The sequence below is a fragment of the Buceros rhinoceros genome, unplaced genomic scaffold, assembly GCF_000710305.1.
Source record: "Buceros rhinoceros silvestris isolate BGI_N320 unplaced genomic scaffold, ASM71030v1 scaffold9796, whole genome shotgun sequence".
In the NCBI taxonomy this organism is placed as follows: domain Eukaryota; kingdom Metazoa; phylum Chordata; class Aves; order Bucerotiformes; family Bucerotidae; genus Buceros; species Buceros rhinoceros.
This window is the reverse complement of record NW_010418094.1, coordinates 57,982-74,064: the sequence shown is the minus strand read 5'-3', so window position 1 is coordinate 74,064 and position 16,083 is coordinate 57,982. Positions and strand designations below refer to the sequence as shown.

Here is a 16,083-nt window from a genome sequence, read left to right as displayed (position 1 = left end):
CAAATTTAGTGGAAATAATTCCTGCTTTAGTACTAAGTTGAGTGTTCTTTTAGGGAGACCCCAGGAAATCTGTCAACTTTTTGAGATTTTAAGCATTCTGAAAGCTAGTTGCTATGCATATGTAAAAATCTATTTTAATCTTTTTATGTGGCTGTGGACTTATGAATAAAATTGAATTTATTTAAAATATGGTCTATAAGCAGTTAATAAAATGCTTATTAATCATGTAAATGATACGTTTTTCATTAAATTATTTGAGACGCTATTAAGTAGTACCTGAGATTGTGAAAGGTGAATGGCCTTGACACAGGGCACTACGAACTCGTTAAAATGCTTTATGAAAGTATGTAAGAATATGAATTCTTCATCAGAAACTGCTCAGTCTCCTGAGTGGATTCTATTTCATATATCAGGTGGGAAACTATGCCTTTTTTGCTGTAAAGATCGTCTCCAGAACGAAACCCTCATAAAGATTGCTTCACCCTCCCTCTCTCTCCCCCATCTCCCACAGAGTGTTTCATACTAGATGACTATTTGTGTGTAAGGATGCTATGTTCTTGCACTATACTAAATGGGATTTCCATGTTGAAAACTTAGTAATTTTTGATTAATTGATACAAGTCTGGAAAGCTTATGGAAGTCAGCTGATAGCTAAAAAGCTTGATTTGTGTTCCTAACACACAACTGGAAATTGAAAGCAAGATTTAACTAGTCAGAAGGCATTTATAAAGAGAAAAGGAAGTAGCGGCAGTAAGGGAAAGCTGGAAAGCGTAAAAAGAATAAAATTGTCATAGAATGAAAAAGGAAGCCTAGTCCTGTGTTGTGTTATAATTCTAAAAACATGGGCTGAAATAGTTTTTGAAGTCACATATAAAACTATATTTTGAGCTTTCTTGAGTGGTTTTTATTTTTTTTTAAATATATTAGTGGCCTAATTAGTATAAATTCCTGCTTCTGTAATGATTAAGGGAAATAGAAACACACAAGTTTAGTCCTAATGGGGATCAGAAATGTATCTGGAATATGCAGTTGAAAACTGAAATCTGTTCTGTTGATGAACAAATGTTTTTGTATTCATGGAGACTTAAGATAAATCCATCCTCAGAAATTCACGGAAACACAAACATCTGATTTGTATTTCTTTGATGTGTTTTCAGTTGTTTATCTTGTGTCTCACAACAATTATTACACAAATAATAAGTAGGATATATGAGATACTGCAACATTGATTCAATTTTAAGAATTTTATGTGATTATTATTTTTTCCTATTACATCTGCAGGAGGAACCTAACCAAGCTATCCCTCATATTCAGCCACATGCTAGCAGAAATCAAGGCCATTTTTCCAAATGGCCAGTTCCAGGGGGATAACTTTCGTATCACCAAAGCTGATGCTGCAGACTTCTGGAGAAAATTCTTTGGAGATAAGTAAGTTCTAACATTTTGTAAAATCCTTAGTTTTTCTATAATCATACACATGAAAAAGATTGATATTTTCAAATATCCAAATATTGCTTCTAAGTATGAGGGTGGGCATTTTAAAATTAATTTCTTGTCCAAGGATTTAAATTAAGTGAAATTGCTAAATTCTTTAATAACAATTATTTAAGGTTTTTTTTCCCAATGTTGTAATTAGCTCAAAGAATGGTTAAAAATGTGGGCAGTTCTGTCACAGGCAATTACATTCAGTCATGAATTAGACTATACTGCTTGAAGTTTATCGGTCCCATTCTCGGGTGAAGATAATACGTTGTTTTCACAATATACATGGCAAATCATAAAATACCATTTATGTTTATAATATATATAAACCTATATATTCTGCAAATTATAATTCTAAAGGCTGAGTTAGGAACTTGATATTGGAGTGTTTCTTTATCCCATCTTTACCTTTAGAACTACTACAATATTTAGTGGTTTTTAAGCAATTGAAATAATGTTTTTATCCCTTATTATACTTATTGCAGTTGTAGGAAAAAGAGATTTGATAATAATGTAGTCACAGGGGACTAATGTTTCTTTTGTTCAAGTTCTGTTACAGAAAGAGATATTGGGGATGTGTCAGAAGGTTTAATCAAAAGCAAGTTTTGGAGAAAATTGGTCAAGAATGGGTCATAAAATGAATGCTAAGTGTAACTTACAGATATGTGATTAAAACTTCACAGCAAATGCAATTGAAAATCTAGAAGTAGAGAGGCATGGGTGTGGGGTTTTTTGTTTCTGGGAAGCAATTTTCTTTGATACAGATAGAGGCTCGTAGGAGATGCACAACTTCATCACTTTCTCATATGGAATGTTTATTACTCTAACAGTGACATAAGAAGGAAATCGCAATAGATTTGTATATTGTACAGTATAATGGAGCAGTTGTTATAATTATCAAGTCTGATATCTTGCACAATGTAGGCCATAGCAAGCCAGAGAAAATTTCTGCAACAATCTGTTATGTTTTCTGAGCAGATTTTTTTAAATAACCATTTTATTCTTTATTTAGAATAGCAGCATAGTAGGTTAGCACTTTTGCAAATTAACTTTATTCAGTGTGAATTTACAACAGTTTCACTTCCTTTTTTTGCTAAACACACCTACTGCTAGATTCCAGCTTTCTGGTTTCATTTTAGTGTTATTTGGTAACTTCAGTCTTCTAATAAATTTATTTCCCATGTAGATAATGTTAGGGTCTGATCAAGTTGCTGTATCAATCCTCTTTTTGTAGAGGAAAGGAATATGACTGTGTTTTGTTACCTATTTTAATGTGAAGATGATCTTCAAAACCCGTACAAAAGTTCAGATAAAGTTATCTGAAGGATTGATTTACAGGACATGTAGGGGTCTGTATCAGATGAGGCTTTTAAAAAACATGTCAGTTAAAAAAAAAAAGAATCAGGAGCTTTGAAAAAAATGACTAGTGATCACCATTTGATCATTTCTCTTCCTCTCCTTTGCTTAGCAACTCTCAATACAAATCTCATGGTCCTCTTCTCTTAGGCTCTGTCCTTGAATGAACCTTTACCAGCTGTCTTCATCATAAATTTCATTTCTGTCATTGGTATTTAAAGATCTGATCTTCTGCAAGCTGCTATTTCTTTCTATCATCTCATTTTAACCAGTTTTGTCGTCTTCCCTGTTCACTATCTTGTTCCTCTTTGGGTTTGTCTACTAACTGGTACTTTCTGAGTGAGATTCAACTGCTTCCCTTCAAGCTTCTTCTCAGTGATCCTGCCAGTTTCCTTTGTGAGATGGCACAATAGATAGGCACCTGAAGTGTCAGACAGTGGGATACTGTAACATATTGATAAGTTTTTATGAGAATAAGTTAATTCAGCTGCATCAGTCCATCTCAACAATTCAGCTCTACCCTTATCTTTCTCTTGTTCACACTTGACTCTTCTTTTTCCTGACATCCTCTGGAGTACTTCTTTCTCATCCTTTTCAGGGCCCCAGAGCTCTTCCGTTTTATATGCTTTGGTTGTTTCCTGCAAATGTAAATTTCTTCAGAAAATGCAACTTTAAATAAGAACTCTCAGTACTAGCACGCTGACCTCCTCCCCTCCCCCGTATGTGCTTTGACAGGGTTGGGATTTTTTGGGGGGTGGAGGGAGTGGGATTGATTTGGGGGTTTTATTTGGTTGGTTTGGGGTTTTTTGTTTAAGGCATCCATGCACCAAAACCACCTGGGAGTCAGGGCAGTTTTGGGACGTCCAGTTAATTACGTATGTCATCTAGTATAGCCTGGAAGATTTTTGAGTTCTGAGTTGTCAGGTGATTTACTTTTAGACTAGGTAAATAACTGCTGTTATTTGTGTTCCCAGCTGTTTTCTAATAAACTGAAGCTGGTTAGTTACCTGTCTTCTAAGCAGTGAACAGCTGATTTGTGCTTGGCAGGCTTGCCATTATCTCACTTCGGTTAATTGTGCTTAAGTAACTATAAAACATGTAACAGCATGTATGTCAAATAAACAGAGGAGGAAAAGGTTTATTTGGCATTACGTTTAATCTCTTTCTTAAACAAAATGCCTGAAGCTTTTTAAATGTTAATTATTTTCTAATCCATTTAGAAATATATGGCAGGTATGCCTGTGAGACATATCTTTTACAGTGTGCCTGTTATGACAAATTAGTTTGCAAATATGCTAGTATCACTTCCCTAGAAGTAGAGCCTACATGAAGATTTTGGGTGTTGCAAACAACTGATAAAATCTGTTTCTAACCTGACCCTAAAGATAGGCCCCTAGGACTACCTGAAACCTCCAACTCTGCTTAGGTATGCAGTGCAATGAAGGGGCGCAGGGAGCAACTATCTTGTATATTCCCCAGCTGCATGTCTATTTTACAGGGCAAGCCTGAACACCTCGCTTTTTTTCAAAAAGCAGCCCTTACTTTGCAGTCAATCAGTAATGCTGTGCAAGATCAGAGCATAAATAAAAAGTTGTGTTAGATGTTGTCTTCTCATGGGTAAACTGTGGCATAAGAAATAATTCTGATGTGTTGTTTGATCTGATTAGAAGAGGGAATTGGAACTATTAAATTAATTTATTTTTTCAGTTTAATATAATATTTCATATTTCTAAATCTAATTTTTCTAAATTTGTATTTCTAAACAATGAATCGGAAGCTTATATAATCCATTTTATGCCTTGATATTTATGAAATGTCGTTTTTTTTCTTTCTTAATTTGAAATATTCTAAATAATAAGGAGATCAATAGTCTTATGTTTTTAAGTCAACTCTTAGGCTTTCAATTTTTGAAAATATGACCTACGCTTCTATTTACAGAAAGCAATATATTATATTTGCTGAGGAATGAAATCTAAAAGATACAATTTCTAAGAGACAAGTTTGTTGTTAAAAAAAAAAAAGGATATACCTGATTTCTTTCGTTGCTCTGCCCTGATGAATGGGGTACTTCTAATTTGGTTGGTTACATTTGTCTGTTTTAACACTTGCTGTAAAATTGTGCAGCTGGAAGTTTAGTCATCCTGTTCTTAATATCATAGGATCCAATCATTCTTTGTGTTTAAAGCTAGTCAGGTGTATGATCACATGACTTCAAACTCATTAGGAAAATAAATGACTAGGCAAACTATTTCAAGTCTTTGATAATCACACATCTAGCTGCTCTTCGAATTTCTGTAGAAAACACAGGCGTAGAACTCAACAAGCAATTTTATTGGCTCCATAGAGCAGTGTGCTGAGAACTTCACCCTTTCTTGGCCTTCACATACCTCCAAGTTTGGGGTTTCTGGAACACCTCTACAAAACTTCTAGATAATGTCAGTAGCTAGAGATGTTTGGATGGGAGAGAATGCTAAGGTGCTTGTGAGAACAGCGGGTATGTTGATAATGGAAATCATCAGCCCTCACACAAGCAGAGAGTGCAAAAGGACTCTGGTCAAGAGCCTTTACAGTTGTGAGATTTTCCGGTATTGCATGTTTCAGAGGAGAAGAGGAAATCTTGGAAGTGTTACGATGTTTGGAAAGGATATGGAGAGACTAGTATGGGGTTTAGGAATGTATAGGGAGGATTGATAAATCAAGATATGCAATAATGATATTTGCATTATCTTGGCAGAAGCAGAATCATAGAATGCTCTGGGTTGGAAGGGACCTTCAAAGGCTGCCTAGCAGGGACATCTTCCACTAGATGAGATTTCTCAGAGCCCTGCCCAAACTGACTTTGAATGTTTCCAGGGATGGGTCATCTATCGTTTCTTGGGACAGCCTGTGCCCATGGTTCATCACCCTCATTGCAAAAAATTTCTTCCTTATATCTAGTCTAAATCTCCTCACTTTTAGTGTAAAACTATTACCCCTGAATGTGGACAATAGCAGTATGCCGAAGAAAGAAAGAGAGGAATTGATTTCTCTGCGAAGGCAAATTAGAAAGGAAGGTGAGGGGGTCAGCAGTGTCAAATAGAAGGCCCCGGATGATTTTGGTGTATTGATTTTAAGGAAACTGACAGAGAAAAGTCATCAGGCAGGAAAGGGAATAGAGAATTTTGGAATCAGGAAGCAGTTAGAACTTTGCAAAGGCTGAGTTACTGAATTAGGCTAAGAATGGACCTCTTTGATGTATTCACAGGCTATGGGGAGGAAAAGAGCCTCTTTAAATAAAGGAGCTGGCTGAAAAAGAACTAAGGAATCAGTTAACACAAATTTTACACCATGGTCAAGATCAAGATTTTAGGTTAAGATGTATATCAAGAAGGAGCTTGATAGAGTCACAATCAGGAAAGCAGTGAAATCGAGAAGACCTGATTTTTGAATCTGTACTGATTACTAGAATACAATTATTGAAGCAAGTGGTTTTAGTGGAGTGAATCTTCACCCATGGTTTACTGTTATAATTGCACTGAAGCAAATGATAGTTAAATGTACAGCTAAACAGTAATGTTAAGTGGAACTGTGAAATTGTAAGGCATGTAATCAGCAGTTACATTTGTTTACAGATAATTTAGTAACCCCCAGTAGATTGTAAATATGCATATAAAACATAATCTGATAGCTTCTTCATTATCCGCATTTTATCACTGTATAGTGCTTGATGTTAATTTCCCCTGATTCCCCTTGATTCACTTGTTTTAATAGCACCTTACATCTTCACTGGTTTTCTGAAAAAAAATGTGTAAAATATCATGGGGAGCGATCCTGAACTGAGAAGGAGAGTGGGCGTCTTGACCTAACAGTTTTTTCCAGCCTCTGAATTCGAAAGCTGTAGTGAAGTCATGCAGAGCTTTGTAACTACTGAAATTTGTGATTTGTGGCTGTCTTCATGTTGCAGAATGAATCAGCAGTGAAATGTCAACGTTCTTTAAATTATCCATAGTTCTGCCATTTATTTTAACTTCTAAGGTTTTACTCTTCATTGTGAAACCTTAAATTGAAAGCATTTCTGTTATTGTTGTCAGACAAATGGATTTCCCCATACGTTTCTGAGGAAATAGAAATTCTTTTACTGCTTGAGTCACACATTACTATTTTAATACTCTGATCCTCCAACTCCCCCCCACCCCCCCATCTAAGGCCTGAATTTTTTTTAATGGGAATTTAGGGAAAAAATGTGGCTATTAATTTCTCAGTAGCAGTTAAACAGGGTATTTCAGATTGATATTCTAAATTTTGAGGAGTTGAGGATCCGCTGTGGTCAGTGCTTTCTGGCTTAGGAGACAAGAGACATAGCCTCTGTGGTTTGAGTTCAGAGAAGCAGCAGTAAAACAATCAGCCCACAATGCACAACATAGCTTGAAATCATTTAACTGTCAAAGCAAGATCTCAGATAAGCTAGATTTTAACACCTTGTTGATCCCCTTAATTTATTACTTGATTTCCTGTTCTTGCTGCTGATAGTGCCCAAGAGCCCTGGTGTTGCCAGAACACTGAAAAAATGGACTGAAGAGGTGGTCCTGGCCTAGAAAGCTTCAAACCTGGGTATGAACTGAAAAGCAAAGGGAAGCCAAAGATAAAGATGAAGGAGGCAGTGATCCAGTGCCATAGCCTTCATCACCATCAAGACAGGTGTTTTGGCAACAGGAACTTCTGAAGAGATGGAAATAAACAGGGAATGGGGCTTTTAGAGGACAGTTCTGCCCTCAGCTGTTCAGCAGTATGGAAAATTGGTAGCCTTGTGTAAAATCTTGAGCTAAAGGCAGAAGGTAATGTTCCTGGGTGCTAGTGAGACATAAATCTCATTAGATATTTTTCATACAAATACGAGATAAACAAGTTTGAACAAGAAGATGGATAATATGGAGAAGAGCTAGTCAATGGAAAGCTGCAAGACATGATTAAAACCCAGAAAAGGACAGTGTTCCTCACAGCTATTCTGTGTGGCTAAGAATAAGAAAATTGCATTGACAAAGATAAAAGGAAAGAAAATTGTAATAATTGGCACACATGATTGCGACAGGAGAACAGATTCTTGATGGATAGTCAGGAGAGGCAGTGTTTGAAGTATAAAAGGACGTGCAAAAGCATGGATGTACTTTGGATTTGTGGTTAGAGATCCGAGTTGGAATTACGTAGATAAGTATATCCCTTCAGGGACACTTCAGGAAATGCAGACTTCCTGCATGCCTTAGAGGAAATTGTAACTTGCTGTCTCTCCAGCAATGTCCAGTTATGTGGCTTTGGAAGTGAATATTCTTGATACTATATTTTTCCCATTTCATACGGCTCATTTTCTCTTTTACCTTCTCTTTTCTCATGTTAGATTCATCTATATTTATTCTGCGTGATGTCACTTTTTAATGATTGTACTGGCACGATATGGCAGAATTCCTTCTTTCCCTTAGGACTGAACTTTTCAAGCCTTCAGTGTATCAATTGTTTGCTCTGCAGTTCAGAAGCCATGAAAACATGTGGTCTCTCACTTAAAACTGAAGCAGCAGTCTTAAGAAAATGCTCTGTTCAGTGAAGATAAACCAAAATCCACACTGCTCACTGCAGACTTGTAAAGAATGTTGGTTCTATCTGGGTCAGTATTTGCTCGAATATTTTTGAGTTTGCTCTGGATACAGTAATGCCCTTTTCATTTTATGTATTCTGGCAACACTGAGAGACTCTTGCAGACAAAAACCTTCACTGTAAGTGTAAGTTAAACAGTTGCATGTTTACCTTCCTAGTCATACTTGTGGTCTGCTCTGGTTCAAATGGGAGCAGTGTCACTTGACATCCTAGAATAGCTGCATTTCTGCAGTTCTGAAGTGCTGTACTCTGCACGCTCAGAAAAATATTTGCTTCCTATTGAGGTTTATTGTAATGTCTTTTTTGCTTTTTAATAATGCAGCAACATTCAGAGAGTTTTAAGACAATCCTATGTGCACATGATCAGGGCAGGAGGGAAGGGAGGACCTAAATTTCTCTGCTAAATTGCTTAGAAATGACATGCTGGATACTAATCCTTCTCCTTTAGGCATATGGAAGTTGCGTGGGTGGCATTTAAAACACTGAATTTGAGATTGTAGAGTGACACTTTCCTTTGTGTGTCAGTAATAGTAAATAGATACCATCCTACACAAAAATATTTTTAAAAAGCTTATGCTTTAATCAGAACATCTTTTAATTCATCATTCTTCAGATACACTAATTAATTTTACTGTGGCAGAAGAAATGTGGAAAAGTGTCATTTTTAGAGGGTTAGAGGAGAAATGGCTTATTTTAGGGTTTTTGATGGGACTCTTATATAAGAAGACAGTCCCAAGGTAAATGCCAACATTCAGATAGGGTTGTTTTTTGATTTGAGAGAGATAAGATGTGCACAGAAAGCCTTTTCAGGAAAAACTATTCAGAATAATTTAGTTTAGTTTGTGTTTTCTTCCCTTAAATTGGAATAGACTTGCTTCTACACTGATAATGGGGAAAGACAATACGAAGACACAGTATGGATGGATCATTTCCTAAAAGTTTGGCAGATAGAGATTAGATTTTCCTTGTAAGAGGTCCTCCATAATATTTTCCTGATGTATAGGGTGTGTGTTTCAGCTTCCTTCATATTTTTGTTTCTTTCTAAAATTATCTTTCTGAAGATACTGAACTAATTGAAGGTTATAATAAAGTAACATGTGGCACAGTAACAGTATGTATATGTAATGTAGTCAGTTATTTTTGTATTACTTCAGTGTCCTGGGTTTTTTCCCTGAATTATATTATAAAAAGAGAAGCTGTTACCAAAGCCCTGGGTCTATTTTCATAATGTGTGCCTGTGTAGTAGGGCTCTTAACTTTGGGCGTCAAACATTTGAAGAAAGTAGAGTCACGGTGTACCATCCTCTGACAGTCCCCAGAACGCTGTCTCAGCCAGTGTCATGTGTGCTCTACTGCAAGGAGTAACTTATGTAACTGTGATTAAATACCTGAAATACTGAGACACTTCACTGCCTCAACCTAATTCTGTAGGGAACTAATGTTACTGGGATGTCAAATCACACCTTTCTGATGAGCTGTAGCAGAGATGACTAACTCATCTCTTCCTAGACAAGTGTCCACAGGTCAGCCTAATAGCATGAGGTACGTGCAGAATACCTGCTAGCCTCTAGTGCAGGGTATCATTAGGGCATGATGCAACAAATATTACAAGGACAAAGATATACAAGAATATTTATGAGAATTACCTTCTATGGTTCAGGAGCTCAATGCTGCAGACAGTATGTCATTACAAATAGGATCCTGGTTTTCTTTCTATAAAGGTAGTATTTTTTTTTCTTAAAAAAAAAACCAAACAAACCCAAAGAAAAAAAACAGCAATCTAAGCATGCTATTAACTAGGACAGTCCGGATCTCAACCTTGGTTTGATTGGTCCTGTTCCCTTCCCTCTCCCACTGCTCTTGCCTCTTTTCCAAACAAACTTTAGATTTGAATAATGAAAACATGCCTTTAAAGGCTGTATATCCCCTAAAACACAACAAAACGACAGCAGTGAAATGTTAGTTCAATCAGAAACTCAACTTACCAGCCATCTACAAAAATCTCAATCCTCATTTCACCCCCTCATCAAAGCGGGAAGCATTCTGCATGACCTCCTCCTAGATCTCTGCCAGAGGAGGTTGTTTCTCAGTGTGACAGGTGACCAGATTTCAGTGCTGTAGGAGCAGGAGGAGAGGATGCTGCAGAATCCTTCTTGTGAAGCCTTGCTAACACCCTCATTTTCAGTGAGAGTGCTGTCTGCAAGGTCTGAAAAATGTGCAACAATTTGTATATATAAACTGGGAAGAGACATTGGGGGAGAAATGATCTCTGGCTGGTGCTGTTTCAAAGCATTCAGGAATGATAGCTGTATAAGAGTAGCTGCTGAGAAATAGGAGTTAGTGTGTTTCAACAACAAATTCTCACCTTTAGGTCTTTTATCTTCTGCTTTCAAAGCTACAGAAGAAAATCTGCTGAATTTAGTGAATTTTAAATGAGGATCACCATTTTTCAGACAGTTGTTCTAGGAGAACTCCCACAAAATAACTTCAGGTGTTACTTCATTAGCTGATCACTCATTTCCCAACATCTGGTTTCTGTCTTAGCCAAAGTACTAGCTAGCAGAGCTCTAAAATCATATTCTCCTGAAGACTTTTGGGTTTTTTGTTGTTGTTGGAGTTTGAGGGCTGCAGGGTGTTAGTGAATAGATAGCTAAAAATCCTACTTACTAATTACATCTCATGAACGTGTTTTCATTAAACTGTCTAAGGTGAGGCATGAAAAAGCAATTCTAAAGGTATAGTATAGCTATAATCATTCCTGATAGATTCTCTGTTGGTTTTTATTCAAGGGTTATTATCTTAAAAAAGCGAAAAACTAAGCAACACACACAACCCCTCCGCCCCCACCAAAAAACCCAAACCAAACCACCAAACTAAAAAATCTTTCTAACCCCATTTCAGCATGATCCCAGTGCTGTAACCATTTAGGGTGGTTTACAAAGAGAATCAGAAAACATTTCAGAGCCACAGTTAGAAAAACTAAGTAAGCAGTAAGTACTTGAACTAAGACAACTTTGACACCACAAGTGCACTGACGTTTTTCAGCTTTGTTCTCTGAACATAGCACAGTGCTTCATTCTCTCTTTACCATAATCAAAATGATGTGCATTCTTTCTTAAATGGCCTCTGATGTGGTATCTCTTCAGCTCTTTGCGGTTTCCTGTTTTTCGTACACAGATGAAAGTATCTTTTGAGATCTATTAAACTTCACATTTTATCATTTATGACTTTCTCAATATAAGCCTCCAAATAACAAGTAGATACCTTTGCACTTACAAATGTAGTGGATGCCTGATGCAGTAGAAGTACAAGAGTGTGTCTGTAGTGTTGTAGTTGGAATTACTGCATGTTTTAATTTAGGTTAACTGCGTAATGTTTGTTATGCAGGACCAATTTAATACAGTTGTTTGGGGTTTTTTTTCCCCCACAGTAATGTACTACCAAGTAAAACACATTTCCACATAAGAAAATAGTTAGAAAAACTGGAATATAATATTTTGGCTTTTACAAAAATAAGGCAATATGAACTAATAAAATTTACAAAAAATATTGATGAGTTTGAGAGGCTCATGTCTTTTGTCATTTTAGCAGTTGTTAATGAAATGTTACTATAAATGTGTGAGATCTTGTCAAATCCTGACAGTACTTACGTATTGGTTAATAGCTACATGTTGGTTATATTTGGTTAATTAAAATGTTTTAAAAATATCATACAGTATGCTCTCAATGTGAGGCAGAACTTCTTTAAAAGAAGGTATTATGGCTTTCCAAAATGTTGATTTGGCCCTGAGGACATGAGAAGAAGAATTGCTATTCTTGAAAAAATTGTCATAGTTTTGAAAGTAATAAAACAGAGCACTTTCACATGATTGACCTTATGTCAGATTCCAAATACAAGCACGTGGTTGGCAAAATAATCTGCGTTATCTCTAACAATGCAAATTAAAACTGAATTTGACAGAACACAGCTTTGTATTAGATAGTTTTAATTTCCTTCTATTCTGATTTCCCACCTTTTCCCACATTCAATACTGTCTGAAAATACTCCTTATCCTGCAAGAATGTGTGAAAGAGAAGGTCTGAGAAGATGTCTTCTAATATTCATGTAACTGTCACGGGCTATGAAGGGCCTTGGGCCAGTATTGGTGTTATCTGGTTGATTGCTATCAGCTCACTTGACCAGTGTTTATGAGCTACAGCTCTAAAAAATGTCATCACCGTGGATACTACATTGATGCTTATCATTCTGAGAAAAGAGACTGTGAAGAAAGGAGTTCTTTAACAAGTACAGAGCTGGTCCTTGACATAATCTTTGAGAGGACGTTAGGTTGGTTACTACACCTGCTTGGTAGGATATTTCAGTTTCTGCAGCATTCTTTTTGTTGTCTTCCTAAGGAAGCTTGAATATTTATTGTAAAATAAATTACACTTTGTGTGTCAAGGAAAGGTAAACTGTTCTTTTGTTTGCTCAGGTTGCTTTCAGAAAAGTTGTTAGAGTGTTTTTGTTTGTTTGTAGAGAAATCAAATTAACGTTCCATTTAAGTCCAGTTCTGATGTGTAAATAAGGTATCAAATCTTAAATATGTCGGTTTATTACATTTTATTATTTTCGTCCGTCTCACAGAACTATAGTGCCATGGAAAGTGTTCAGGCAGTGCCTTCATGAAGTTCATCAGATAAGCTCTGGTTTGGAAGCCATGGCTCTTAAATCTACTATTGACTTGACCTGCAATGACTACATTTCAATATTTGAATTTGATATCTTCACTAGATTGTTTCAGGTAAGATTTGAAAATTGTAGATACTTGTATAAATTTGGGAAGCATAGTGCCCTGTGGCAAGTATCTATGGGTCAAGGAAGCAGATTTATTTGAGAATCTGAAATAATTGAAACACTAGAATTCAGAAATAAATTATGCAATTTTTTTAATCCTTTACTCCTTCAGAGATGTTTGGGACAACAACATGTAGATCTGAAAAACTGAAAGAGTCCAGCAACACCTGCTTCATTGCTGAATTTATTTAGTATGATTATAATATCTTTCTGTTTGCTGCTTACTTAGATGTTGCTATTCTTAAATGCATTCCTAGAAATATAGACCTTCAGGTAGTTGTCTAAGTTTTATTTGAGTTTTCATTGTGCTTTTGTACCTATATATACATACATGAAGTGTTTCTAGAAACCCATAAGGAAAGTTGCATATGACTGGGTTGTTTAGGGTTAATGTAGGCCTAACTCTTTTCTTTATGAAAATATTTTTGCCATTAATCTCTTGTTTATTTACAATAAGGGACTATCTTTGGGAATAGCAATAATTGTATTATTGTTAATAGGTAATATTTATCTGAAATAAGTTTGTATGTATGTTACATGCCTCTGTTAACCTTGTGTCCCTTCTACAGAACATGCATAAAGTATGTTATTCAATATAAAAGGCTGTGCTGGTGTGTATCCATATTAGATATATTGATTCTGAATTTATCACTTCCGGTATTTCTTTTGTATATAGGAATCTTTGAGGTATACAATGATATATTTGATCATTTACTTTACCCCATACAGTGATAAACTGGTGTACAGCCTCAAATTGTGCCAGAGGAGGTTTAGATTGGATATTAGGAAAAATTTCTTCACTGAAAGGGTTATCAAGCATTTAGGGACATGGTTTAGTTGGGAACTTGGCAGTGTTAGGTTAATTGTTGGACTCGACAGTCTTAAAGGTCTTTTCCAATTTAGCCTGTTGGAGATATGTTCAAAATACCTATTTTATGTCAAAGTCTGGTCCATAGGATTGTTCCATCTTCCATGTTATTCTGTGATAATCTCTGTTTAACTTTCTTGATTTTGCTCTTATGGGAGAGGGTGTCATTACGAAGTTGATATTAAGATTTGGCAGGAGATGATTAATGCTTCTAGCTTACAGAGTTTTGATTTTGATCATCCTTTCTCCATTCTGAATCAAAGCTGTATCAAAGTTGAAAATGTTATGTTGTGAGTAATCTGTTTAATTTGACCACAAACGTTGGTTGCTTATTAAAACACACACAGGTTATGGAGGTTTGAACAAAACTTTGTTCTCCTTAATGAAATAATAAACTAGAGAACAGGTATCATACTATTTTATGCTGCTTTAGGAAAATCACCCTAAGCTTTGCCCTTTATGTCGAGCCAGATATGATCAAGCATTCCTGTCTGAATGTTGCTGCCTTGGGATCAGTTCCTACTTGGTCAAAGTTTCTCCCTTTTATTCAGTATTTGGCAAAGTAATATGATGTTCAGGTTAGTAATTAAGCCCAAATCTGAATCTCAGACTTGACTGCAAAATGTCTGAGGCCTGTTGGCTGCAACATACATCATTATGAAATGCATTTATTTAAAGTTCCTTTCTGTAGGAATTTTTTTCACTTAGTCATTCTGCTTATGAATAATAACAAGGTTTGGGATTTTTTGTTTTGTTTTACTCTGTACATCAAATATAAGATCAAATAAGAAGTCAGTGATCTGAGAAGTAACAGTTTGTTCTGACCCTATATAGGGTCCTATAGATTGCATTAAACTTGAAGATGGAAGCCTCAAATTAAATTTATTTTCCTTGTTCTGTGAACCAATGAATATCTGCTTGCATTAGTTTCTTTGTGAGGCCATTGCTGGTTTGATTCATTACCATGCTTCGTGCTAGAAAAGGGGAATTAGCAGTACTGCTATATGTAAAGAGAGAAGACTGGTTAGGATAAACTTTTAATTTAACAAAGAATCAGAGAGAATTTTTGCCAAACAGATTAACAACTGGTGCAATAGATGCCAGACTGTGGAAGTGAACTTGTAGTGAACTTGATCTGAGAACCTCTCCTAGAGGTTACATTTTACTTCTCTAATTTTTAAACAGCTTCTGTAACTATGTGTGCGTACACCCACGGAGAGAAAATCCCTATTGCTTAAGTAATCAAAATACTGTTTTGCCAACTGTGGGTTGTGTTACAGAAAAGTTACAATCATAAGGATGCTTTTTCACAGAAGAAAGCAAGGCTACTTTTTATGGAGATCCTGTAAAAGGGAAGTTGCTCCCCCTGCCTCCCCACTGTATACATGCACAACTTTAAGCAACTGTGTTCCCTGACCAGAGATAGTTAGCACTGCAGAATATGCCCATGCTTTGAAGGAAGGGAACTTAATTCTGTCACTGTTAAAATGATCAGTTAAGTTGTCCTTTTATGCAAAAATACTTTTAGAGAAGAGAACGTGTGCAAATGTTTTCCCATTTAACATTTCTGCTGTTGTAATAATTCTGTGTTTTGTGTGCACCAGACAAGCTGTGAGTTCTTGCCCTTTGATTTTTTCAGTAGTACTGTCACATCATTTTCTAGGTATTGCTGTAGTGTGATACCCTGTAGAGAGCCCAGGCATGTGAAGAAGATGTTGTCTACTATCAACTTGGGAGCTTGAGGGTCACGATTAACCATGTAATTTGGATGCTAGCTGAATTTAATTTATAATGTACTGTAGCAAGATTTTATATTACCATAGTCCAACAAAATATCAAAGTATTGAATATTTTATCCTTTTGGATTTACATGCATGCACTTGAGAGTAACACAACAGGAGAAAGAATGCTTTTGTGAA

At 36.1% G+C, this 16,083-nt stretch overlaps 1 protein-coding gene across 1 annotated transcript in view; it reads left to right on the top strand.

The window, feature by feature from the left end:
- Positions 1 to 1,281: 1,281 nt before the first annotated feature.
- CBLB (Cbl proto-oncogene B, E3 ubiquitin protein ligase) overlaps positions 1,282 to 16,083 on the top strand; it is a gene marked incomplete at its 5' end in the record, with an annotated part of 58,437 nt that continues 43,635 nt past the window's right edge. The window contains 2 exons of the mRNA XM_010138407.1: positions 1,282 to 1,428; positions 13,087 to 13,243. Of these exons, the coding sequence (XP_010136709.1) occupies positions 1,282 to 1,428; positions 13,087 to 13,243 (304 nt within the window). The remainder of the gene's footprint in view (positions 1,429 to 13,086; positions 13,244 to 16,083) is intronic.